At 53.1% G+C, this 26,778-nt stretch overlaps 1 protein-coding gene across 1 annotated transcript; it reads right to left on the reverse strand.

Annotated features, from left to right (window-relative positions):
* Nucleotides 1–12,237: 12,237 nt before the first annotated feature.
* Nucleotides 12,238–19,383, reverse strand: LOC128330616 (cyclin-dependent kinase 5 activator 1-like). The gene has a single exon (XM_053263737.1). The coding sequence runs from the start codon at nucleotides 19,365–19,367 to the stop codon at nucleotides 18,408–18,410; it is 960 nt and encodes a 319-aa protein (XP_053119712.1). The 5' UTR covers nucleotides 19,368–19,383; the 3' UTR covers nucleotides 12,238–18,407.
* Nucleotides 19,384–26,778: the final 7,395 nt, after the last annotated feature.

The raw sequence follows: 26,778 nt of genomic DNA on the forward strand, positions 1-26,778 counted from the left end.
GAGTGGGTTTCTGCCGTCTCTTGCGCCCTTATATATGCAGGTGCTGCTGGGCACAAGGATGGCCCTGTTGGGTCCGGGCAGCGAACGAAGCTGCTCGAGACGGAGTCCGTTGCTCCATCCGCTCAGGGCTGCCGGTGCTGGCAGGCTGCAGCCATGCAGGGTTCCAGGCAGCCCTCCTGACAGGCCTGCCCTGGACCGGGGACCTTCGGTGGGCAACGCAGGTGGGCGAGGGGCCCAGCGAGGGCAGCATTCCGTGCCCAAGAGCCGCCACTGGGTAGGCCTGCCAAGGAAGCACCACCTCTGGGGCTCTCAGTGCCCGCCGGCAGGGCTGGGCTGCTCCTCCCTGGAAGGTCTTCCACGCCTGCCCAGCAGAGAGGCGTTAAGAGCACCCCGTCCCCATCCCCCGTGGCTGCCCCCATTGCTGATGGCTGCCGTTCTCCGAATCGGTAGCACACAAGAACTAGGAAGGCCCTGCAAGCCCAGAGGCGGGGGGGGGGCGGGCTGGGCATGGCGCCTCGTGGTGGCACGATCCGGCTGCCTCCCTAGACAGGCCGCGTTCCGCAGGCTTGGAGGGTGGGGGCGTTCTGGTTCACAGCCTCTGAACTCTTCCTGGCCCACAGGGATCTGGCTAGCCCAAGGATTCCCTGCCTTCGGTCCCCAGATGTCATTCATTTATTCATCCATTTGATTTCTATACCGCCCTGCCCAAATGGCTCCGGGCAGTTGACATTAAAACAAAGCAATGAAAATCAATTAGCAGTTTTAAAAAGAGGTTGTAAAACGCCATAAAACAATAACAGTTAAAACATTGAAAACAGCTTTAGAACCCTGAAAAACCAGGTTAGGATGTTAACACCCGTTTTGCAGCCATTAAAAAACCCTGGAAGGCCAGGCCAAGCAGAGAGGTCTTAAGAGCTCTCCTGAAGGCCAGTAAAGAATTCAAATTGCGGATTTCTGCCGGGAGTGCCTTCCACAGCCCAGGAGCAGCTACAGAGAAGGCTTGCCTCTTGAGTCACCCCCGGATGCACTGGTGGTGACTGGAGACGGACCTCAGATGACCTTAACGTGCAGTGAGGATCATGCAGAAGAAGGCGCTCTCTCTCTTCCCATCCCACAGGGATCTAGCTAGCCCAGGGATTCCCAGCCTTAGGCCCCCAGATGTTGATGGACTAGAACTCCGATCACCCCCAGCCGTAATGGCCAAGGGGGATGATGGGAGTTGAAGTCCACCAGGTGGGGACCCCCTGCCCTAGATCAACAGGCAGTTGGGATCCTGGGCTGGAAAACACCCACCCGAGGTCTGGATTTGGATGGCCTTGACGCAGCAGCAGCCACTCAATGGAGTTTGGCGACCCAGTTTGGCGACCCAGGAGCACATGCAAAGAAGGGTCATCAGCGAGCTGGACTCGTGCTTGTGCTCTGCCTCGTCTAATCAACAGATCGGACACTACAGGCCCCCTGAAGCTGCAGCCGACCTGCAAGAATATGCAGCCACTGCGAAGAGGAGACGGGTGTGTTTGTGAGAAAGACAACTGGCTGTGACAGCTGACAGCGTCGGAGGGTGCTTGAAACAGCAGGCCTCCGCATCATGCTCCAGACTCAGCAGCGCTTGGGAATGCCACCAGCTCTGGCTGTGGTGGAGACAGCAGCGGTGCAAAGGATCAGGAGCATCCTTGGCATGGATCTGTCACTACAGTGGCATGCTTTGAGGGCTTGATCAGTGGGAGTGATCAGTTCAAGCCTTCGTCACAGATTTAGCACCCACCCACCCTCAGTTAAGCAGCAGGGCAGGCAACAGGCAGGTTGTCGTCATCCAGTGATGGACAAGTGTGTGGGGGCCATTCTCTGAGCCACCTCTTCAACCTACAGGGCGGCATGGGTGCCTTGCCTCCCATGTTTTGGGCCACCGTAGCACAGCTGACCCCCCCCTTGGGTGTTTGCTATGACAGGAGCACAGCCAAGCACACTACTTCTTCATCATCCTCATCCTCATCCATATTTACCCGCCACTTTTCAACCCAAGTTCTCCAAATGGTTTACAATTTTTTGAAAACGTGACATGGGCCAGCCACCATGGGTGCTGATCCAGCAGGCTCAAATGTCAGGCCCTGTTGACAATGCCAAGAGTGGTACACCAGCTGGTTACCTCCAGGCTGGAGTACTGCAATGCACTCTGTGTAGAGCTGCCTCTGTACCTCCGTTTGGAAACCAGTTAGTTCAAAATGCGGCAGCCAGATTGGTCTCTGGGGTATCCTGGAGAGACCACATGATGCCTGTCCTTAAACAGTTGCACTTGCTGTCGATTACCTTTGAAGCCCTGAACGGCTTAGGTCTGGGGTGCCTGAGAACATAGGCACATTGGAAGCTGCCATATACTGAGTCAGCCCATTGGTCTATCTAGCTCAGTATTGTCTTCACAGACTGGCAGCAGCGTCTCCAAGGTTGCAGGCAGGAATCTCTCTCAGCCCTATCTTGGAGATGCTGCTAGGGAGGGAACTTGGAACCTTCTGCTCTTCCCAGAGTGGCTCCATCCCCTAAGAAGGGGAATATCTGACAGTGCTCACACTTCTAGTCTCCCATTCATATGCAACCTAGGGTGGACCCTGCTTAGCTAAGGGGACAAGTCATGTTTTCTACCACAAGACCAGCTCTCCTCTCCTTTCTCCACAAGATCCCCACTGCTCCTTGAGATCATCAGGAGGGGGGTCCATCTTGGGGTGCCACCCGTTCATCTGGTGGCGACCTGGGATCGGGCCTTCTAGGGTGTCGCCCCTGGGATGTGGAATTCACTCCCCGTGGATATCAGAGGATTATCTTCCTTGGAGGCCTTCAGGATAGCCTTAAAAACCCACCTTTTTAAGCCTGGCTTTTCGTGATAACTAGTTTTGCTCTGTTTTTTCATCTGGTTTTTAATGTTTTCTGATTTTAATTGTTTTATTATGTGTTTTTTTATTTTAATGTAAACCACCCTGAGCCACTTTAGGAAGGGCGGTATATAAACTGAATGAATGAAAGAAAGAAATATAACACAGCAGTCCTGCTTCGGGGTGGGGTGGGGGCTTCAGTTGATCCTCCCTCCTCCCACCCAGCCCAATTCCTCTCTGCTGGCAGCCGGTTCTCAGCTGACAGCTCTGGAGAAACGGGTGTTGTGGCCGGTGCTGGAATTACCCCCAGATGCCTTTCACTAGAGCTTATTGTGGTCTCGCTTTGTCCTGGGTGGATGCATTACCAGTCCAAAGACAATGAGGGGGGGCTCATGAATGTTTGCAGCCCCTGGGGCAGGTGGTATTAACCCCGGCTCCAATGTGGCCAGAAGGCCAAGGTAACAAAAGGTGGTTAGAGTGTGGAAAGTGTCAGTGAGCAACCCTTTTGGGAAAGCCCAGACCTCACCCCATCCAAACGGGTGGCAGTTCTGCATACAAAGGTGGGGAGGGGGATCTATTTGCTCATCAGGAATTAAACTCCCATTTCATTCAGCAGTCGGGGCTTGCCTGTGGGCACTTCGGCTGCCTGCTTGGATCACTTCTCATTCAGTCTTTGATGATCATTTCGAAATGTGCCAGAATATTGTCCAGTTCAACTTAGGCCCCCGTTATCAACACAGTGGCGATAGGGTTGGGAGCCAGCCTACAGCTATGGGGCGAGAGAGCTGCTTTGCCTCCGGGGAAAGGAGGGTGACCCATCCTGAAGAAAGACCGTGCACTTTGGAAGCTTGTAGGAGTTCATCTCCACTCTGTAGTCAGCTCAGCACACCTAAATCCTTCCTTCCTTCCTTCCTTCCTTCCTTGCTTCCTTCTTTTCCTTCCTCCCCTCCTTCCTTCTTTTCCTTCTTTCCCTCCCTCCCTCCTTCCTTCCTTCTTTTCCTTCCTTCTTTTCCCTTCTTCCTTTCTTGCTTCCTTCCTTCCTTCTTTCCCTCCTTATTTTCCTTCCTTCCTTCCTTCAGCTTCCAGTTGTCTCCTTCCTTTCCAAGTCCTCAACCTCTCTGCTCCTGGCTACGTCCTCCCGGCCAGCAGCAGCAGCAGGGCACTCGCTGACTCCGACCGTGCACTCTGCAACTCAGAAGTGGGTATTGGGCACAGAAATTCTGCATCCTGAGAATCTCAACTTTCATTTTTTAAATAAGCAAGTTTCTAGCCCTTAAGGCTGGAGGGGGGTGGGCTTGGAAACATGTTAGTAATGCTGAGATTTCAGAAGCTCTCTCTTACGCCTGCCTCTGCTGGCACTCCATGCCCTCTGACCTCCGTCTCACTCCTCATTCATCATCACCCGACCTCTCCCCCTCCCTCCTCCCTCCCTCCCTCTTCTAGGTAACCGGCTTTTGTTGGCAATTAGATGTACCGGGAACCATTTTCCGGAGGTGCTGGGAAGGATGGCCCTCCTCGCTCCTTGCCACGGGCTCTGCTGCCTCCTCCTTCCCCACCCCATCTCATCTCATTGTGGCTTTTTCCTTCTCTTCCTCCCCACTTGGCTCTGCTTCTGGGGGCCAGTTTGGGCCCATAGGCTTCCAGTGGCTGATGTAAACCTCTCTGCAGGAAGACTTTCTGTGCGCCATACTGGAATGGCCCCGCTCACATTTATTCCCATGAGGCTTGTGCAGGGCATGTTTCTGGTGGATTGGGCCCAGTGTCTGGGAGCTGAAACTGATGTAGAGAAGCAGGTAGATGATCTTGCCTCACACGCTCCCTTCTACACTCTTCCTTCCTGTACATTTAACAACAAAAGATTTTAACAGCACAAAAAAAACCACAGCAGTATGAGCGTGTGTGTCTCTGTGTGTGTGTGTTCGTTCTAAACAAATCTAGAATTCCTGCCTTTAATCACTCAAGGCGAAGTGAATCACAGGGAAGTGGAAATTGCCATTAATGGCAAAAATCATGAAAATGCCACGTGGAAGGAAGGGGGTGAGCTTAGGTAGCTCTTCTGTGGTAAAGAATAGCAGGCAGAGGATGCGGGGGCGGGGACACACCTGTTGGATGACTGTCCGTGCCGGAGCATATTTCCTAGAATCCTCCCTTTGGTGCTGAGCTGGCCTCCTCGTTTGGAAATGACAACTGCCTGGCAAAATACGTCAGCCCATGATGGGAAGATGAGACTCATTCTAGGTGTGAGTCAGCTGAGGTCGCGCGCTCAGGCTGTGACAAGCGGCAGCAAGGAAGGCAGATGAGAGCCCCCAGGAGTGTCCTCAGAACTCAACAGACCACAGCCCAAGGGGGCCCTTCAGCGGAGGGGAAGGCAGGGGGGAGGCCTTAGCTCGGAGGGGGGTCCCCTGCTTTGCCTGCTGAAGGCCCCAGGTTCCATCCCAGGCGGCAGCATCTCCTGGGAGCAAGGCCAGGAGAGACTCCTGTCTGTGGCCCGGAGGAACAATGGCTCGCCAGAGAGGGCCGTCCAAAGAAGATGGAGAAATGGTCAACATCAACTGGTGGGGCCAGGGAGTGAACTGCCACCACCGTCCCCACTGGGGCCAGGGAACAAAGCTATGGCTCACCGGGAGAACATCTGCTTTCCACGCAGAAGGCTTCAGGCTGGAACCCCTCACAGCCTTACCTGGAGATGCTGCCAGGGACTGGAGCCAGGCCCTTCAGCGGGCCAAGCGGATGCTCTACGGCTCGCCGGGCGACGGCCCCGGCCCCTAAGAGGAGTATCACACATGCAAGCACCATCCAAATGCAAACCAAGGTGAAACCTGCTTGGCAAGGGGGGGCAATTCATGCTTGCTACCACAAGACCAGCTCAGTCCCACAAGAGACATCATGAAAGGCATTAAAAGGCTCGGTTGGAGCTGGGACTCTGCTGGATCCGCTTCCTCCCTTGGCGCTCTCTGAGGTCCTGAAGACCGGCCACAAGTTCTGCTGCCTTCCCCTGATTGCTGCCTTGTATTGTTACCTCCTGCCTGGGACCCTTCAGCCCAAGGGAGTATTTGTATGCCCCCTCTACTACTTGTCTATCTGGCCCCTGCCTGTTGGGGGCCACCCCCTCCCACTGACCTGCTTGGACCAGTGGCCAACCCCTTCCCTCCAGTCCTGGCGCTTGGCCCTTGACCCTTCCAGCGGAGAATATGCTGCTGTTGATGCTGCTGCTACTTCCTCCGTTGTTGTTCTTCCTCCAGACACCGGCTGCTGCCCCCTTTCCAAAGCTGAGACCGTGAGCCACTGACACTCACCACTGGCACATCCGCCATCGTGGTTGCTCCCAGCCGGGGGCATACGCCAAGGCCAGTGTGCAGTGAGCAGCCCCAAGCTGGAGCAACCTCTGTGGCTGTCACCTGACCCTCCTGGGTGATAGAAGAGCTCAGTTGCGGCGTGGATCTTGTCTGGAGACCACCGGCTTTCTCTGGGAGCTCAGTTCAGAGCCTGCCTCTAGAACCTGGGGCATTCTTCTTCTTCTTCTTCTTCTTCTTCTTCTTCTTCTTCTTCTTTTTGCAGTTGGGTTATTTCGGCTCAAGGTCAGTCCCCTCCCAGCCTGGTTTAACGTTCTGTGGGCTCACCAGCTTGCCTAAAACTGAGCAGCGTTGTCATCTATTCCTCAAGTCAGTGATGCATGGCAAGAAGAAAGACTCCCTTTTATTTATCCAGAACCTATTGGGAATCAATTTTAGTGGGATGATTCTGAATTCTAAAAAACTAAAATTTTGTCTGTGGAGCCCCCCAATTGTATATGCCTTAAAGAGCATTGGTTATGATGGTGTGATACCCATCAAAGCTTGCATATCTGTCTAATTCCCAGCACTTTTTGTTGTTATCCAACAAATTGTTGTTGTTGTTGCTGTTTTAGCTTGGAAGGTCACCATGTTATACAATGTTATGCATGGAATGCCAAAAGACTCCCTTTTATTTGTCCAGAGGCTACTGGCAAACAAGTCAATGGGATGATTCTGAATTCTAGATAATCAAAATTCCATCTGTGGATCCCCCAAGGTAAAGCATCAGCACCAGTGCTTTCATGTACATCTCATTCCCAGCCCTTTCAGCCTAGACCATAAGATGCCCCAGCTAGGTCTCCTTCTTGGAATCTACTTTCAGTCCTGGGGCTTAGCTCTGGAAGTTGTAAGCAGAGGAAGAGTGCCTCTGAGAAGATGCAGAATGCGTTTCCCTCATTGCTGTTAACCACAGCCTGCCCACATGCCTCTGAGAAGAGAAGGCAGGGCGAACAGCTGAGCGTGTGCAATTTCCACACATGGTGGACCTAGAGGGCTCCATCTTCATGGCAACCATCCGTCAGTCCCACACACATCCCCAGAAGCCGGCTTCTGTGTGCTCGGCGAGATACATTCTGTCAAGCTGGCCTCCGGCACCTCCCACTCCTCGAGTGTGCCCCCACTGGATCATTGCGAAGGGCCCTTCTGCTGAACATATTCTTGGAAACCACCTTTTCTGTGAGTCCAAAATCCACCTGGCTTTACGAAGCTGGGTAGCTTCCCCACCCCCCATTCACCCCCCATGTTGCACACAGCTTGCTTGGCACATGGAAAGTTTCCAGGGTCAGTCTGACTGGCCTGATGCTGAAAATACCTCCTGGAGCTGAGATTCTGCTTCCTTTTCTGAAATCTGCACAGCAACTGGTTGGGGCTTCAAAGGACAAGCACAGCAGACTAGGAAGAATCGGGGGGGGGGGGGTCCTCTCTCGCCCCAGTCCTAGAATCACCACTTTGTGTTGAGCTTGTATACTCATTTTGCTACATAAGAGCAGCCCTGCTGGATCAGGCCCGAGAAGGCCCATCTAGTCCAGCATCCTGTTTCACACACTGGCCCACCAGATGCCTCTGGGGAGCCCACAGGCAAGAGGTATGTGCATGCCCTCTCTCCTGCTGCTGCTGCTGCTCCCCTGCAACTGGGATTCAGAGGCCTCTGAGGCTGGAGGTGGCCCACAGCCACCAGACTAGTAGCCATCGATAGACCTGTCCTCCGTGAATTTGTCTACTTTTATAGCCATCCAAACTAGTGGCCATCACCACATCCCATGGCAGAGAATTCCATAGATTTATCTATGCACCGTGTGAAAAAAGTATTTCCTGATTCTAGTGTGGTGAGAGAGGGAGAAAAAATTCTCTCTGTCCACGCCTTCTACTCCATGCACAATTTTATACACCGCTATCATGCCGCCCCGTAGTCACCTCTTTTCCAAACTAAAAAGCCCCAGGTGCTGTAGCCCTGCCTCGTAAGGAAGGTGCTCCAGGCTCCTGATCATCTTGGCTGATCAAAATGACCAAAAAGGTATCAGGACTCAAGCAGACAGCCGGTTCACACAATAGTTCACAGCACCGTCCTATCCAGCACCTGAACCCAGCTGCTGCGTATAGGAGGAAAAGCTGAGGTGGGTGGAAAAGCTGTCCTATCCCAGTGCGAGGCTCCCACACAATCACTACCCACCCACCCCACACCTAAGTTATTATGTATGTATGTATTTTATTTAACTAAGCGTATATACCGCTCAAAACTTATGTCTCTGGGCAGTTACAAGCACACAATTGAAAATCAGGAGTATAGACATCTCTCAAAGCTGGGTAGGATGCCATTTGACAATTGTGTGAACTAGCCTTTACTGTAACGTGTTTTAAATATCCTGCTTTGCCACATATGACTCAAAGCACCTTCTGGCGAGGTCCATATACAGGCTACACAAACAGCCTACGATGTATCTTTGTGTGCATCTGAATAGGCCCTCTGCAGACCACGGGCTTCTCCTGGGTAGGACGAGCACCCACCAAGGGCAGGAGAGCTGGGCGGCGCGCACTCCCAGTCTGTGGCCATGTGAACTCGAAAAGCAATGGAGAGGAGGAGAGTGATTGTGTGGGAGGTGGGAACTGCGTAGATGGGTGTGCCTTACCCAGGATCTCTCAGCAGAATTTTACCAAGAATGGACAAAAAACCATCCGACTCAGAGAGGTGGGTTTTTAAAAACAATCTTGCAGAGATGGGAAAGAGCCACAAGCAGTGGGTGTCTGAAACTTCCTCTGGGGGCTCAAAATAGGGAGAGACCCACAGCCAGCCCCTCGGCCCTATGCTGTTCAGGCCCCTTCAGCTAGTTGTGTAGTCTTGTGCAGACCTGAAGACTCGCCTTGTTCAGTGGGCCCTGAACTAGCTTTGCTTTTGGTTGCTTCTGCTGGTCTCTGTGTTTGGTGGTTCCTTTCTGTGGCTGCATTCTGACAGTCACAGTGATCCTGGTTAACAGTTAATCAGGATTGCTGAGTGCCACACAGCTGGTTGTGAGAATGCAGATTTCCCTTGCAATCCTGGCTGAACTGCTCTGGTCAACCCACATTTAACCAGGATAAATAACCAGTTATCCTTCCTGGTTACATGTGACTTAACCACACCGGTTTGACCAGGATTGCCTGAGGAATCTGTGTTCTCAGAACCAGCTCAGTGGGCCTCAGCAATCCTGGTTAACTCTTCAACTGTGATTGCTCTGATTGTGAGAATGCAGAATGAGCTCCAGGCAGTCCTGGACGAATCTGATTACTTAGATCCTTTCCAGTCTGGCTCCAACCTGGATATGGGACTGAAACTGCCTTGGTCGCCTTGGTAGATGACCTACACCAGGAGATAGACAGAGGAAACCTAAGAACATAAGCACAGCCCTGCTGGATCAGGCCCAAGGAGGCCCATCTAGTCCAGCATCCTGTTTCACACAGTGGCCCACCAGATGCCTCAGAGGAGCCCACAGGCAAGAGGTCTGTGCAGGCCCTCTCTCCTGCTGTTGCTCCCCTGCAACTGGGATTGAGAGGCATCGTGCCTCTGAGGCTGGAGCTGGCCAGGGAGTGTGACTCTGCGACCTCCTGGATCTCTCAGCGGCTTTCAATACCATCGACCATGGCATCCTCCTGGGGCATCTCTCTGGGTTGGGACTTGGGGGCACAGTTAAACGGTGGCTCCACTCCAACCTAGAGGGTCATACTCAGAAGGTGGTGTGGGGGGTGTTTGTTCCACCCCTTGGCCTTTGGATTCTGTCCCCCATGCTGTTTGACATCTACATAAAACCTCTGGGAGAAGCCATCTGTCGGTATGGGCTGCTGCGGGGCCATCAGTATGCTGATGACACCCAGCATGACCCATCTTTCAAGTCAGCAGACACCAGGGAGACAGTGGATGCTCTGAACCAAGGCTTGGAGGCTGTTCTGGACTGGATGGGGGCAAACAAGCTGAAACTTAATCCAGATAAGACGGAGGTGCTCTGGGTTGGTAGAACTGATCATCCGAGTAATGAGGTAAATCTAGGTAATGGGGGAGGGGGTCACACTCCCTCTGAAAGACAAAGTCCACAGCTTGGGGGTGCTCTTGTCCTTGGAGACGCAGGTGGCAGTGATGTGCAGGAGCACCTTTTACCAGCTATGGCTAGTATGCCAGCTGCAACCCTACTTGGAGAAGTTGGACCTAACCTCAGTCAGTCATGTATTGGTAACATCCAGATTGGACTACTGCAATGAGCTCTATGTGGGGCTGCCCTTGAAGACTGTTCGGTGGCTGGTTCAGAATGCTGCTACAAGGATGCTCGTGGGTGCAAGTCATTTCATGAGTATCACACCCATCCTTCGGCAGCTTCATTGGTTTCCGGTCCGCTTCTGGACTAGATTTAAGGTACTGGTCTTGACCTTTAAAGCTCTACACAGCTTGGGGCCGGGGTGCCTGTCGGACCGCATTCGCCCATATGAACCTGCCAGGGCCCTCTGTTTTTTCATCTCAGGCCCTGCTCATGGCCCCGCCACTAACAGAGATCCGCTTGGCGGGGACTAGAGACAGGGCCTTTTCAGTTGTGGCCCCTCAGCTTTGGAACGCCCTCCCTGAAGAGTTGCTCCCTCCCTCAGTGTTTTTAAAAAACAACTAAAACCACACCTTTTTAAGGAGGCTTTTTAATGCTCCATGTTTGGTTATATCTGGTAGGCTCTTTAGTTTTTATAATTCTTAGTTTTTAGCTTTTAAAATAACTTTTACTTTGAACTTAATACTGATTATGGTTTTTAACCTGACTTTTAAACTTGTTTACTCAATTTGGTTATTTTTTATTACTTTTATTTTATTGTTGTGAGCCTCCCCGAGCAGTAGTGTACTGGAGGGACAGGGTATAAATATTGCAGATAGATAGACAGCTAGATAGATAGATAGATTCAGCCTGTGGGGCTTGAGTGTTTTTGACCTTGGCTGGGAGCCGCTTTGAACGTTCCTTTGAGTGGAAGAGCAGGCTATGAATTCTCTTTAAGTAAATATGTCAGAGGAAGGGATCTGCCCTGATTCAAAGCTCAGTCTCTTCGCTCTGCACATGCACCAACCCAGCACTCAGGAGAGGCAGCGGTGGTTGAACAAATGAGCTCTCAGGCCGCCTGCTCCCTTCAGCGGCTTACCAGTGATCAGGTCCCAGGAGTCTTCCGTCACACACACCTCGCAGTCCTGTGGGCCTGAGAGAAGCAAAGGCCAGAGGACCCTAGCAGTGGTTCCTCCTAGACTGGCCCCACCTTGGCCCCACTCGCGTTCCCTGCAGGCGTGGCTTGTGTGTAGGGCAGAAGCCGTCGCTCAGGGACACGCTCTGCATGCAGAAGGACCCAGTTCAGATCCTGGTAAGGTAAAGTGTGCCGTTGAGTCGATTTCAACTCCTGCTGCCCGAAGAGTCCTGTGGTTTTCTTTGGTAGAATACAGGAGGGGTTGACCATGGCCTCCTCCTGCGCAGTATGAGACGATGCCTTTCAGCATCTTCCTCTATCGCTGCTGCCCAATATAGTACCAGCAGGGTCCTCTGCCTGAGAACTGTCAGGGTAGGCCATCTTAGGCTAGCCCACGGATTCCCAAGGGTGAGTCCCCCCAGATGTTGTTGGACTACGGTTCCCATCATTCCCAGCCACAAAGGTCTTTGCAGTCCAACATCTGTGCACCCACGCTTGGGAAGAGAACCCCTGGGCTTGAGGGACCAGCCCTCTGACTTGGCACATGAGGCAGCTTCTGGGGTCTCCTCCACAGGCGCACTCTGCCCTTCATATTGGGACGTCCCTGTGCCCACCGCATCAGGGGTCAAAACTAGTTTTTACATCTACAGGTTTTGTTTATTTTCCCGTGATTTTTTTTTTAAGGCAAGGCAAATAGTTCTTCACTTTCCATTTTATTTTGCATAAAGTGCTATGGTCAGTGATCCCTGCCCCCTCACCCCCCACCCCCCACGTAATTTCCCTCCCCACCTGTTAGAAAGAGGGACCCTTTTGCTCCTCGTAATGATACCAGTCGATACAACGTAGAAATAAAACAGACAGGCAAGTCTCCGATAGTAAATATTATACAAACAGATTTCAAACATATACACCCCGAAGAGGGGGAGAGTCCCCCTTTTAAAAATTGTAATGACCTTTTGGATTTCTCGTTCAGCACAGGTCCAAGCCCCCCTGGGCAGCAAAGCCACCCCCCCACCCCCCCAGCTAAGTGCCTCCATAGCACTGGCAGGCCATGATTTGCAGTCCAGTCTACTGGCCTTGGTAGGCACGCCAGGTGTCAGGAGTGTCCCTTTGCCCAGGGTCCATGAGGGGCAGAGATTCTACTGACTGATTGTTCCTCAGCCGTCTACTGTTCCTCAGTTCCTACTGGAGAGGAAGTTGCTGGGAAAACCCAACTGAAGAAATAAATAGACCCAAAGAAGAACAAAAGTGCCAGGTATTATTCAAAATAAGAGTTCAGTCCATTCCCCCGGGAAACAGATCGCTTCCAATCACGCTGTCTTGTCCCATGCCAGAGGGGGAAATCCAGTGTATTTTGGAGAGCCGAATATGCTCAAGTGTTCCCTGCTCCAGAACATTTTAAAATTGCAAAGCAAACAGTTGAGAAAAAGGAACTACATGAATTGAGGGAGGGGGGAGAAGGAGAGGGAGAGAGAAATTAAATAGATTTTTTTTCTTGACATGCACAATATCCACATTCCCTGTAAGAAACCTATTTACACCGTTATGTACACATCAGCATTCCCATCAAGGAGAAAATGCTGGTTTAGCAGCAGTTGGGTAGGACAGAAATCTCCCAGAGGTCCAGGAAGTCTCTTCCATTGTGTGTGCGTGTGTAGTTTTTCCAGACTCATCTGGATGGCTCTCCTTTGGAGGATGGAGAACAAGGCTTCAGTGGACCAGATTCCCAGCTGGTCCCCCTGCCACCACTTAACCCCCTGCTGGGCCATGCACAGGGCTCTATGTATTCCTAATTAAGACAAAGACCTCACAGTTCTGTGCCAGGGTAGCTCAGATAACCCCCCCCCAAAAAAAAATTCATCTAAATTCTGTGACTTATATAATTTATGCAGATTAGGACAACTCACACAGATTGGCTCACATAGCTTCCAGCCTATCTCCAAAGCTATAAGGACTAGCAACTTGCTTAAAAAAACCAAACCACTGTGGTTCTCAGGATGATGAATTTGGTACTCAGGTGGACCACCTTCTGGGCTTGGGTGGTGCAGTCTTGAAATACACACAGCCCTGGCTGTGCAGTTTGACTAGGTCGCTTCCAAAGCTCCTTGCAGGGCTATCCGGAGGAACGAGAGTCCTGCTTCTGCCACTTCTTCTTTTCCGGCTCTAGATCATGAGGACCAAGAAGCCACTATGTAGATGAGTTTCTAGTTGCCGGGTTTCGATCTTTTATAAAAAGAAGTCATTGCCTGAAACCCATTTTACAGATACCAATACTCTTATGTATAAAAATATATGCATACACTAATAATACAGCACGTGGGTGCCTCTGTAAAGTGACTTTCTGTATCCAGCATCTAAATGCTTCTAGCTTGTACAGAGAATGTGGTGGCAGCAGTCTGCCCGTTTTGCATGGGCAAGGCCCTCGTTTCAATTCCTGGCATCCCCATTTATAAGGGTTCGAGCAAGAGGGAAGGGGAGGGCCTCTCCCTGAGACCTGGGGAGCTGATACCAGAGCCACTGGAGGACCAATGGTCTCAGGCCAGGGCTCCCAAGCATGGGTCCTTAGATGTCCTTGGATTACGACTCCCATCATCCACGGCCATACGCTAACCCAAGGCCAATGTGGTTGTGGATGGTAGAAGGTATAGTTCAGTGATATCTGGGGACCCAGTCTTGGGAACTCCTGGTCTAAGGCAAATCCATCGTGTGGGAATTACGGTCAAGCATTTCCAGTAGGCTTATGGAAATAAGACTGGTGGGGAAACTGAGTCATAACAGACTGACGGCCCTTACCCGGGGATTCGTAAAGCTAATGTACACCCATGCTGCACAAACAGAGAAGCCCTTCTGAGCCTGGTTGGGGAAACAGCACCCGGGTGCAACAGGGATCCAGCTACTTCATAGCCCAGGGACTATGCAATGGTAGCCAATGCTTCCCTCTTCCCAGCCAGGAGCTATTGACCATTGCAGCCAATAGCAGTGCTGATGGTGGGTATTGCTAGGCCAGCTGCCTAAGCACTATCTGACCCCAGGTGACTCGGAGGCCTGCTGAGACTGAAGCGAAGAGGCCATGGCACCCCAGAGGTCCATCTAGTCCAGCATTCTGCTTCCCACAGGGGCCGAAGCCTCTAAGCAGAACCTGAGGGCAACAGTCCCCTTTGTTTGTCTCCAGCATGAGGTCCTCTGAGGTAGACCGCTCCTGAACATGGAGGTTCTAGAGAGCCAGCATGATCAACAGCCTGAACTGGGGTGTAGGAAAAGGGGTGGCACAGCTGCAGGGCAGATCTGTGGGTCTGAATCTTCAGCTCACACCCTCCTCGCGTCTACACACTTCCTTTTAAATTTCATTTTTCAATTTAATTAACCCCCAGTACACACTAAGACAAACGGGTTTAGATCTGGAGAGGTTCAATATATCTTTCTGAATTAGTTGGAGCCTTCAGCACAGTCAGCGGAACACAGTCCTGTTGACCAGGCAAAGGCAACTGGTCAGAGGCTCCCAGGATTTATACAAAGCCTGACCAATCCAGAAGCTTTATACTGCCAACCAATCACAAGGTGGATGTTGCAAACCCCTATTCCCTTGTGTGCCTGAAGAGGGCGCTGAGACCAAAACACACACACAGCTCATCAATGCAGCCCCCACTTCTTACTAGATCCTGAAGGTCTAGGGTTTGAGCCCCAGTCTCTCTCACACCATGTTGTGCTCAGAGGTGGATGAACGGAGAGGCCGAGGAGGCATTTGCCTACGGCGGCAAAATTTGAGGGGCAGCAAATTTTGCCCCTCCTCAAATTTTGCCACCTCTCTCTGTGGGCAGTGGCAGCTGCAGCAAGGGGGGGGGCAGGGGAAAAGCCCCGCTTTAGCTTATTAAAAAAGGACAAACCTTTTTTGTTTAAGATAAAAGGGCAGCAAAAGCCTTTTTGCCTATGGGTGGCAAAAAGATTTATCTGCCCCTGGTTGTGCTGATCTACTTAAGCAGGTTATTTGGGTTGCAGTCCTCCGCATGCTTGCCTGTGAGTAAGGCCCCCTGAATACAGTGGGACTTGCTTCCGAGTAAATATGCACAGAACTGAGTGGTTCAAGAACATCTGATTTCTTTCTCTCTTTTTGTTATGTTAATTGTGAAAGAAATATCTGAACGTTTGCTTGCTTTCTTTTTAAAAGTTTCCTGGGGCAGCAAGAGATCTTTTAGCATAATATTTCATACCATGAAAAAGCCAGGATGGAGAAGGCGTTAAAGCAAACCGTTTAAAAATCTAGATTCTAACGCACACACACACACACAGAGAGACACACACTGCTGCTGATGATTCGGCTGTAATATTCCATTTTTGACAGTTACCATGGAAATTTGAAAGATATATATTTATTTTAAAGAAGGTGGTTTGTTTTTCTCTCCAGTCACCCCTATATAACCAATTCAGGCATAAGCGTTTCTCTCTGTGTGTGTCTGCATTTGCATATAAAAGGAGGAAGGGAGAGGCTTTCTTAAAATGGTTTTCATCTGGTGGTGTTTTCCCCACAGGCCTCTGGGAATTGTAGGAGTCTGAAGATGCGGAGACTCCTCTGATAGAGGCCTGCCCCCATCACAGAACTACAATTCCCAGGATTAACTGGGCAGGGGTGGGGTGGGGGTGAAGATGGACAAGGGTAATCAGTTGCAATTGACTAGGAGTTGGTGCAGCCTCCCTATTTTTACACCAGAAGAGAACATCCCAGCTTCTTTGCCTCCTTGTCATATATATTCGCCATGCTGGTACAAAGATCCCCAGCCAATGAATGACAGCATAATGAGTCTAAAACTGACACAGGCATGTAACGTGCCCAGATAATCTGGAATTCTAACTCCAAATGCTGTTGTGATAAAATCCATCATTTTTTTAGACATTGCCCACCTTTGACCACCCGCTCCCTGCCACCGGCCATTTGGAACAATTGATTGGCTCCATGTTTCCAGGGGGTGGGTGGGATTGCCATGGGCAGCAGGGTGTCTGCTCTGCACAACCCCCCAAATCCACCCCAGCTCCTTTGCACTGTTGCAGGGGATGGCTGCTGGCGCACAACTCTCCAGTTGTACTGTGTGCTACCTGATAGCTGCGCATGTGCATTCTCTCTGGCAGCAGTTCCCGCCTCAGTTCTCCTTCCACCGGGTGCTTATGGGAGTTGCAGGCCCACAACATCTGGGGACGCAAGGTTGGGAACACCCTTCTGTGGCACTACAAAGATGGCTGGGACCCATACTGCTTCTTTGGCATGCCAGGCAATGCTGCCGCCGCCTGGGCCTAACATTTGGTGGAGTTCTCGTGTGGCTGGGCCAGCCCTGAGGATGGGGACGGAAATCTAGAGGCCGTGATGTGCAGAGGGGGTACCATCACACTTCCCCACAGTCATGCAAAGTGGCTGTACATGTAACCTTGTCAAGGCACAGATCCCTGACTCCTTTCGTCCACCCACCCACCTATTAGCATCCCTTGTTTCCCTCCTTTCCCTGAATTTGGCGAGGCGCGGACCCATGGTCACCACCACACTAGCTACTGGTGAGCTCAAGGCAGGGTCTGATCCCACGGTTGTCACATTTCCCTGTGGCTGAAATGGATCCAGATCAAGGAGGCCAGGATCCCACACTGTCCCCTGCAGCCAGCCAGGCTTCAGACATTGCCCTCTTTGGGATTTGGCCACTGGAACACAATGGAAAATACTCCATGGAAGCAAAAGATAACCAGCACACAACATGAAAAAGAGGCACAGGGAGGGAGTCACAAGGGAACATCTTCAAGGGCACCACAATTTGGGGTTGAAAGAGGATGAATGGGGCCCACCAGAGGAATCTTTCTACCAAATGGATCTCCCTCGCAGGAAGTGGGATGAACAAATCCGATCCACACTAGCTGCCCCGTTCCGCGGCCCTCACTCACCTACAGACTGGCAAGACACTAGCCACACCTTGGCTGGTTGATCCTTGCTGCATTTACCACTGTCTTGGCCTAAAGTTGCCACAGAAATTTTGCCTGAAGCAGAACTGGATGTGAGTTTGGAGGGTCCTTCTCAAATGCAACCTTTGAGGGATTCTGAGGGAAATCAGAAGACTCTGTGAAGGTGACACTCACAGCCTCATTCAGGCACCTGTATTCCCAAACACTTCAGTTGTGCACGCAAACAAGCCCTAGGCAGAACTACCCAAACCCAAAGATGCTCTCAGCACCTTCCGCTCATGCCCTGGATGGCGATTCTTTTGCACACCCTTCATAGTTCAACTGTGCTTGAGTGACACAGCCTAAGAAGGAAAGCTTGTGGGGCTGAGTCTGGGGGTGGCATCTGACTGAGCAATGCTAGCAGGACCCCAGAGCCTCACACAAGCATCTGCTAATTGCAGGATGCCCTGACAGTGGAAGAGCCAGGGCTGCCAGTGGCTCAGGTACAAAGCGCTCCTCCATACACACACACAGTCACACACACACCCCCGCAACCGCTCAGCTCAGAGGCCGAAGCCAGCGCTCTGCGAACATGTGCCCCTTCGTGGTTGCCTCTTAGACCCAACCCCATCCTCAACATTTCCTCCCTTGCCTTGATGTATGTTTCTTTCCAGAAAGCCTTTTTGGCAGTCTCAGGAAGAGAACATACGGAGGAAACCCCTTCAGCCCCTGCTGGCCTTTTAAGAAACGAGGTGGGAAGTCCAACTTCCTCCTTTCCCTGAATCCAGCAAAAAGATGGATCCTTTCTGCTGGATTCGGGGCATCGACAAAACACACACCAGAAGGAGGAGGGCCTCTTTGCCCCTGTCCCCTCACCGCCCCCCCCCCATGCCCAGTGCCCAACACCTTTACTGAGTCACATCACTATGGTCTGAGTCCCTGCAGCCAAGGCAGTTGTCTGTTTGGGCTAGGAAGTGGCCAGTCCTTCTGGCCTCCGGAGGAGGAGGAGACCTCTAGCCTAAGAGGAACAGCTGGGCACCCTTTGCTCACCAGGGGCCCATCGTGGCAGGCAGGAGGGCCCGGCTTAGCAGAGCAGCTCTGCAGGCCTCGCCGGGAATGCCAGTCACCGGTCCAAGACCCGGGCAAAGTCCTCGTGGTGGCTGCCGCTGCCCTCGTTCTTGAGGTCGGCAAAGATCTGCGTGAAGTAGTGTGGGTCGGCGTTGATCTGGAGCATCTTGGCACTCATGGCGTTGATGATGCGAAGGCAGCGGTTCCAGAAGGCGTCCTTGGAGGCTTCCACCAGGAAGGGCTTCAGCGGGTAGGAGATCTCGTTGCCCATGTAGGAGTAGGACAGGTAGAGGCAGGTGAGGAGGGCCGCCTGGAGCTCGTGCTCAGTGGCCACCCCGTCGCCGTCAATCACCTCGCGGCACAGCAGGTAGACGAAGACCACGTTGACGGGCGTGACGAAGGCCTGGTCCTGCCAGCCCTGCAGCAGCAGCGAGCGGTCCACGCTGCGCAGCCACAGGATGGGCTCGGTGGGCGAGAGGTGCTTGAGCCGGTAGCAGCGCCGGCAGAGGAACACGCCCAGACACTTGAGCAGCTCGCTGGTGGAGGCCTGGACGATCACCCGCCGGGGGGACGAGGCGGAGGTGCCTCCCCCCACACTGCCTGGCTTGAGCGAGGCGACCACCGAGGTGCGCTGGGAGCTCAGTGGGGCCAGCGGCTGCCCGCTGCCCTCATAGCTGGCGAGGTTGGCGCAGGAGAGGGACTTCTTGACGTTCTCGTGGTTGAGGTGGGCGATCTCCTTGGCCTGCTGCTGGTAGTTGTTGTTGTTGTTGTTGGCCGGCCCTTTGCCCCCGGGCCCCCGCGAGCCCTTCTTCTTGGTGGAGGCCACCAGCCGCTTCCACGTCAAGGCCGGGATGAACATGGAGTGCCTCTTGAGGGGCTTCTCGGCCTTCTGCCCGCCACTGCTGCCCCCCTTGGCGCTGGGCACACCCGGGTAGTGGGCCAGGGAGCTGGAGGAGCCGTCCTCGTAGAGGCTGGCCTTCCGGGAGCCCGGAGAGAGGGACAGCACCGTGCCCATGGTGGCCGAGAGGAGGAGTAGGCGGCCGCGGCCAGGAGGCAGAAGGGGGAGCCCCAGGAACCCAGCAGGCGGGCAGCGCAGGGGAGCAGAGAGGCGCCGGTGGGCAGTCAAGGCAGTCCGGGGGGGGCCACGAAGTCCACCGCCGGGCAAGTGGGAGCAGCTTCACGGGGCCTCCTCCTCGGCCCCAGCAACTCGGGTTGCATGGCCAAGGGCCGGCCAGGCCACCTTCCTGCTCTGCTGGGTGGCAGCGGCTTCACAGGCAGCCTGGCAGCCAGGTGCTCGCCCGGGCCCCCATCTGGTAGCCCCGGAGGTGGCAGCGGCGGCGCGCTCTGGCAAGCGCGCACAAGCAGGCGGTGTCAGCCCGGGTCCCAACGCGCCCGCAGCGTCGCATGGGCCGGCGAGCCCCGCTAGCCCGGCTGCTGCCTGCCCCTTCTTGGCGGCGGGCGCCTTCAGTGCCAGACGCGTTGGCCGGGTCGCGTGGGCGGGAAAGAGGAGCCCGGCACGGGGACTCTTCGCTCTGGGAGGCGGCGGCGGCGGCGGTCGCCGAAACCGGTCAGCAGCGGGAGGCGGCCCCGTGGCGAGGCGCGAGGGTCCCGCCGCGCCGGCTTCGCTTAATCGCCTCCTCGGTGGTCCCGGCCGGGGCGCGCCATCCTGCTGCCAGCGCGGCTCCTACCCACCTCCTCCAGGTAGCCCCATCCAGGGCGCTGCAGCCGGGCCGCTTCTGCCTGCCTGCCTGCCTGCCGTCGGTCCTTCAAGCGCCGAGCCGATCTTCCTCCTGGCCAGCGCGCGGGGGACCCGCTCGCCTCCCTCCGCTCCCTCCCGCCGCCGCCGCGCTGCCGGCTCTGCGATCTTCCCCAGCCGCGGCGGCGATGGCGGGTCTCGCTCGCCCGCCCGCCCGCCCGCCTCCTGCTGCTGCTGCTTCACCCCAAGGGAGGCAATCAAGGCGGGCTGCGGGGAGCGGTTCTGCTCGGGCGAGGCAGCTGAAGGCCGAGCCGCGGCGACCGAGCTGCTCCTCCGGGGCCGCCTTTCTGGGCGCAAATGCGCAAAAGCGCAGCAGCTGCAATGGGAGGCAGCGGGGGGAGGGCGCCGATGCGCAAAGCCGGGCGCCTCCACACCCCGGGCGGGCTGCTCCAGCCGCGCGCTCCGCTGTGGAGCCTGCCTCTGCCGGCGGCGCGCCGGAGCCCGAGCTGCTCGCCTCTTTCCGCTCCCGGCTGCCTTTGGAGTGGCCGCCTGGCTGACAGCGTCTGATGGGGATGAAGCGACGAGGAAAGGCAACACGGCGCGGGCGGGAGGAGGAGGAGGAGGGACGGTCCCTGAGCGAGGGATGCTCACACAGCCCAGCGAGGGAGGGAGGGAGGCGGGCGGGCGGCGGCCTCTCGGGCTCCCCCTCTTGTCTTGTCTCAACACCCGAACAGAACATGCGCCTGGCTGATCAGAGCGCGGCCCATCCAGCCTTGCCTGCTGCTTCCCAGCGCAGCCAGGCAGGTGCCGCCCCAGCAGAGAAACTCCCGGGGCGGGGGGGGGAGCAGGTGAGAGTCTTGTCCCAGGTCTGGGCGCCCCACCCAGTGTTCCGAGGGAGCCTGCCTCGGTCCATTTAGTAGTCCTTTGCCGCCCCGCCCCCACTTTTATGATTCCGATATTGGGGGGCCCGTGACGTTTTTGTCCCACCACCTGCGCTGAAAACGGCTCCCTTGCTGGGTGGGTCCAAGAAAGGGCATTCTCTTTGCTGCTACAGCCCACAGATTATTATTTTTATTATTTTTTTTACATTTATATCCCACTCTTCCTCTAAGGAGCCCAGAGCGGTGTACTACATCCTTGAGTTTCTCTTTCACAACAACCCTGTGAAGTAGGTTAGGCTGAGAGATGCGTGACTGGCCCAGAGTCACCCAGCTAGTCTCATGGCTGAATGGGGATTTGAACTCGGGTCTCCCCTGTCCTAGTCCAGCACTCTAACCCCTATACCACGCTGGGGCCATAAAGACCCTGATTTAGGCACAAGCGAAGTAAGCGACAATTTAGGACCTCACATTATGAGGGCTCCTTGAAAACAAAGGAGGACTCAATTTCAAGTGTTGACATAATGCATTTTCATTTAAAGGTATTCGAGAACATAAGAACAGCCCTGCTGGATGAGGCCCATGGCCCATCTAGTCCAGCACCCTGCTTCCCACAGTGGCCCACCAGATGCCACTGGAAGCCTACAGACAGAGGTTGAGGGCATGCCCTCTTTCCTGCTATTTCTCCCCTGCAAATGGTACTCAGAGGCATCCTGCCTTTGAGGCTGGAGGTGGCCTATAGGCCTCTGACAATAGACCTCTCCTCCATGAAGTGAAACAAGGTTGATCCTCTTGAAGCCATCCAGGTTGTTGGCTGTCACCACATCTTGGGGCAGAGAATTCCACAAGTGGATTATGCGTTGTGTGAAAAAGTACCACTGTTTGCTGGTCCTAAATTTCCTGGCAATCAGTTTCATGGGATGACCCCTAGTTTTAGTGTTATGTGAGAAGGAGAATAATTTCTCTCTATCCACTTTCTCCACACCATGCATGATTTTATAGACCTCTATCATGTCTCCCCGCAGTCGTCTTTTTTCTAAACTAAATAGCCCCAGGTGTTGTAGCCTTGCCTCATAAGGAAGGTGCTCTAAGCCCCTGATCATCTTGGTTGCCTTCTTCTGCCCTTTTCCAGTTCTACAATGTCCTTCTTTAGATGTGGTAACCAGAATTGTACGCAGTACTCCAGGTATGGCCACACCATAGTTTTGTATAAGGGCATTATAACATTAGCAGATTTACCTTTGCAGAAGCCATGCTGGTTCTCCCCCAGCAGGGCCTGTTCTTCTATGTACCTTACAATGTTATCTTTGAGAGTGCTTTCCATCAAATTGCCTGGAACAGACATTAAGCTAACCAGCCTGCAATTTCCTGGATCGTCCCTGGATCCCTTTTTGAAAATTGGTGTTACATTGGTTACTTTCCAGTCCTCCGGTACAGAGCCTGATTGCAGGGATAAGTTATATATTTTAGCAAGGAGGTCGGCAATTTCACATTTGAGTTCTTTAAGGACTCTTGGATGGATGCCGTCTGGCCCCTGCAATTTGCTAGTTTTTCTCCCCCCCCACACACAGTTTAGAACATAATCTCTTGTCTGATTCAGTTCTTTAGCCTCCATCCCTGAAAAGCCTGGTTCAGGAACAGGTATATGCCCAGTATCCTCTGTTGTGAAGATAGATGCAAAGAACTCATTGAGCTTCTCTGCAACCTCCATATCCTCCTTAATAATCCCTTTCACTCCCTCATTGTCCAACAGTCCAACCGCCTCTCTGGCAGGTTTCCTGCTTCTGATGTATTTGAAGAAGTTTTTGTTATTCCGCTTGATGCTTGAAGCTTAGCATGGTTTAGGTCCTCTGCATGACATAATCCAGCCCTGCCTGGCCTTCTGCTATGGTTTCCTCTCAGCATCTGCAACTCAGAACGAGACTGCCCTCAGACATGGAGGGTCTGTGTAGCTCAGGGGTCTCCAGCTCTGGGTCCCCGGATGTTGTTGGCTCCCATTAGCCCCAGTGGCTGAAGGCCATGATGGGAATTGTAGTCCCACAACATCTGGGAGCCCAATGCTGGGACCCCCATGGTTTAGCTCACATGGTTTCTAGCAGCCCTGCAGGGCTTGTGACCCGTCCCGCTGAACTCAGCTTACTAGTGATAGATTGAGGCCTGCCAGATGCTTGATGTCCTTCCCCCTTCCTGTTTGGCAGACCCAGGCTAGTAACAAGCACTGGAGATGTGTCTAGCCACTGGAGGGGCTCCGTACATGGCTGATGATGAGCTGCGTTCAGTTTGGTGGGTTACAGACTGGGGCGCCCTTCCTGATAGCCACAGACAGCCCTCTCCTCCATCTCTTCCATGATACCTGCTGAATCCCCTTTTATAGCCATCTACGTTGGCAGCAGGTTTGGTATGTTCATCCTGCACAGGATCCCTATTGTCTGTCCTGAATATCCTGCCAACCAGTTTCATGGGCTGACCCCAAATTCTAGTATTCTGAGTGGGGGGCGGGAAACTCCCTCTGCTTTCTCCATGAGTGGTTTTACCAGCTTTCAGTGTTTCCTGTTAGAGTTGGGGAACAGCAGTGGTAGGGCCTGCAAGAGAGATTAGGAACATGAGAACTGTCCCTGCTGGATCTGGCCCAAGGAGGCCCATCCAGTCCAGCATCCCGTTGCCCACAGTGGCCCACCAGATGCCTCCGAGCAGCCCACAGGCAGGGGGTGAGGGCTTGCCCTCTCTCCTGCTGCTGCCCCCCTGCAACTGGTATTGAGGGGCATCTTGCCTCTGAGGCTAGAGGTGGCCCACAGCCACCAGACTAGTAGCCGTTGATCAACCTGTCCTCCATGACTTCGTCTAAGCCCCTCTTAAAGCCATCCAAGCTGGTGGCTGTCACCACATCCTGTGGCAGAGAATTCCATAGGTTACTAATTATGCATTGTGTGAAAGGAGTGCAATGGTGCCCCTGCCAGTCTGGCAGAAATGCTTCAGCGGAGGGGGTCCAGTCCAGGCACCCTAATTGCCAAGTCCCAAACGGATGCAGAGTATAAATGGCACGGCCATTTATCTCTCCCGCAGCCTCCCAGCGCGAGACTCCGTCCCAAGCCTTGATGATCCAGAAGGATTTGCTCCAGGGAGCTGATATTTGAGGGCAATGAACATTTTGGTCTCACCTGCGTTAAAAATAGGCGTCTGCCTTCTGCTTGCTTTCTATGTTGGTGGTGCCTTTGTCAGCCAAGAGAAGAAAGGGGAGGGAAGGAGTTCGTGGCACAAACAAGAAAACACACTGGTTTAAAAAAAAACAAAAAAACCACCCCAAAACAAGAACAACAAAAATACCATGCAGCTAAATTAAGACACCTCAGTCTCAGAAATGAGTTACATAATTGTTTGGGGGCTGGCTGTGTGGGGGATAATTGCACCCCAGAAAGAGGGATCGCAACGCTCAGTACCAGCAGCTGCTCATGAGCCCTGGTGGGTGAGGCCACAGTGGGAAAGGGCAGGATGGGGATCTTTCCATGCATAAACAGGGGGAAAAACAAGGATAGAATCTCACATGGTTGGAAGGGACAACTAAAGGTCATCTAGTCCTTTGGAGCCGGAGTGGCTTGTCCTCATGAGCCCGCAATGTGTCTGTGTGTGCCTGTGTGCCGAATGAGGCACAGTTGCTTCTCCTTCCTGGAGCTCCGTTTGCTCCTCTCCCACCCTGCCCTGCCCCACCCCGCCCCAGTGTTAATTAGTCATGCTGCTTGCAGACGGCCATTCATCAGGTAGAGCTGTGCAGGCTCTCGGCTCTGAATGTCCAGCCTGCGGGCAGTGTGAGGAGGGAGAGGCAGGGGCCGTAAATGGAGTTCTGGGAAGGAGAGGCCACTGTGCCTCCCCTGGTGCCTCCCCCTGTCCCGGCTCATGAGGGCAAGCTGCTTCCGTGAGGTAGACCACTCACTGAAACCAGCCCCCACTTGGTTTACTGCAGCACTTAAAATGCAAACCGTGTCCGGTTTTTAGAAAAGGGTTTGGAAATAAAATGGCCAGGATGAGAATGCTCTTCTGCACGATGACAGGTGTGCCCATATTTAGAGAAATGCCTTCCGTTCTGGTGGCTGCAGCATCTCCGGGAAGACTTCACAGAGCTGGAATGGGCACCAGAAAGAGCCATGGAAATGAGCAGCCAGTGGCTGGAGGAGCTCCCTTTGGAGGAAGGGATTAGGAAGATAGGCAGCTGCCGTATACTGAGTCAGACCCTTGGTCTATCCAGCTTAGTATTGTCTTCACAGGCTGGCAGCGGCTTCTCCAAGGTTGCAGGCAGGAATCTCTCTCAGCCCTCTCTTGGAGATGCTGCCAGGGAGGGGACTTGGGACCTAGATGCTCTTCCCAGAGCGGCTCCACCATCCCCTGAGGGGAAGATCTCCAAGCTCAGGGAGGCTAACTGGAGGCTCTCCTGCTGGTGGTCGACTGCAGGAGGGCTTCCCAACTGGTGGTAACTCCAGATGTTGTTGTATACTACAATGCCCATCATTCCCAGCCACAATAAATTGAAGTTGAGGATGATGGGAGTTGTAGTTCATCAATATCTGGAGTACCACCAGTTGACAACAGAATCCTGGAGTGCTGGAGCTGCAAGGTCCCTTGATGATGTTCTAGTCCAGCTGCCGGCTCAGGACAGGAAATGGCTGCGGCATCCATGGTCACTAAGCCATTTTGCTTCGTTTCTGCCAACATGTTAAGGCTTTATACAAAAAAAAAAAAAATCTGATCCATCTTGAACCACACAAGGAAGAATCAAAATCTACCATATTATTTCTTATTCTTAATAACTTATTCTATATTCTTTTCTATATATCCTTCATTTTAAAATAGATTGTATTTTTAATTAAAAAAAAAAAACACCTTTCTGTTTAAAGAACAGAAAGTCATTTCTCTCAGATAGCCAGCTTGTATTATGGCTGTGAGCAGGGGCGTAACTACCATCGGGCAAGGGGAGACAGTTGTCTGGGGGCCCACTGCCTTGGGGGACCCCCAGAGGCAAGTCACATGCCTGACTCCCCCAGACACACACCTGCCCTGGCTTCCTTCAGTTGTATTCATCCTATCCTCCGAAATTGATGTGAGACCTGAAGCTATCAGAACAGCATGTCTTTCTCTAGTACCATTAAATGACTTGCATCGTCCACAATTTACAAAACCTTAAAAAAATGTAGGATGATGTTCTATTGTGGCACATAGGAGATAGATAGATAGATAGATAGATAGATAGATAGATAGATAGATAGATAGATAGATGCTTTTTGTTACCACTATTCAGCCTCATTTAAGATTTCTTTACTTCACCAGCTGAGCTTCAGTGAGCGGGGCGAGGGGCATTTTAAAATCTTGTCTCTGGGCCCACTCCAACCTTGCTACGCCCCTGGCTGTGAGCCAATCTGGCATTTCCCGCAACTCACAGATCTTCCGCAAACCTCAGGAGGAGCCCAGCAGAAGTGGAGAATCTTTCATGCCACCTGCTGGTCACGGTAGTTCACAGCTCCATTAATGGCAGACAAGTTATTAAACCGCCTTCAAATAGCTTCAGCCGTTGGTAAGACAATTAAGGGCCATTTCCATTATAGCAGCTTTCAGCTTGCTCATATCTCCTGCAATGGGGCTGTGCTTTTTAAATATATTTCTCTGACTGCTAGGAAACCCTGCCCACTGCCCAAATTAGAATTAAACCCAGGCATTTGCTCAAGGCAGCATTCTGCAAAGGACTTCACTTTTACTACATCAAGGGTTCCGAACCTTGGGTCTCCAGATGTTGGACTACAACTCCCATCACCCCCAGTCACAAGGAAGCTGCTCCAGGTCCCTGATCATCTTGGTTGCCCTCTTCT

The sequence above is a fragment of the Hemicordylus capensis genome, chromosome 6, assembly GCF_027244095.1.
Source record: "Hemicordylus capensis ecotype Gifberg chromosome 6, rHemCap1.1.pri, whole genome shotgun sequence".
In the NCBI taxonomy this organism is placed as follows: Eukaryota; Metazoa; Chordata; class Lepidosauria; order Squamata; family Cordylidae; genus Hemicordylus; species Hemicordylus capensis.

Bases quoted from the DNA above. Each gene is read 5' to 3' on its own strand.
- LOC128330616 (XM_053263737.1), bottom strand. From the start codon at position 19,367: ATGGGCACGGTGCTGTCCCTCTCTCCGGGCTCCCGGAAGGCCAGCCTC.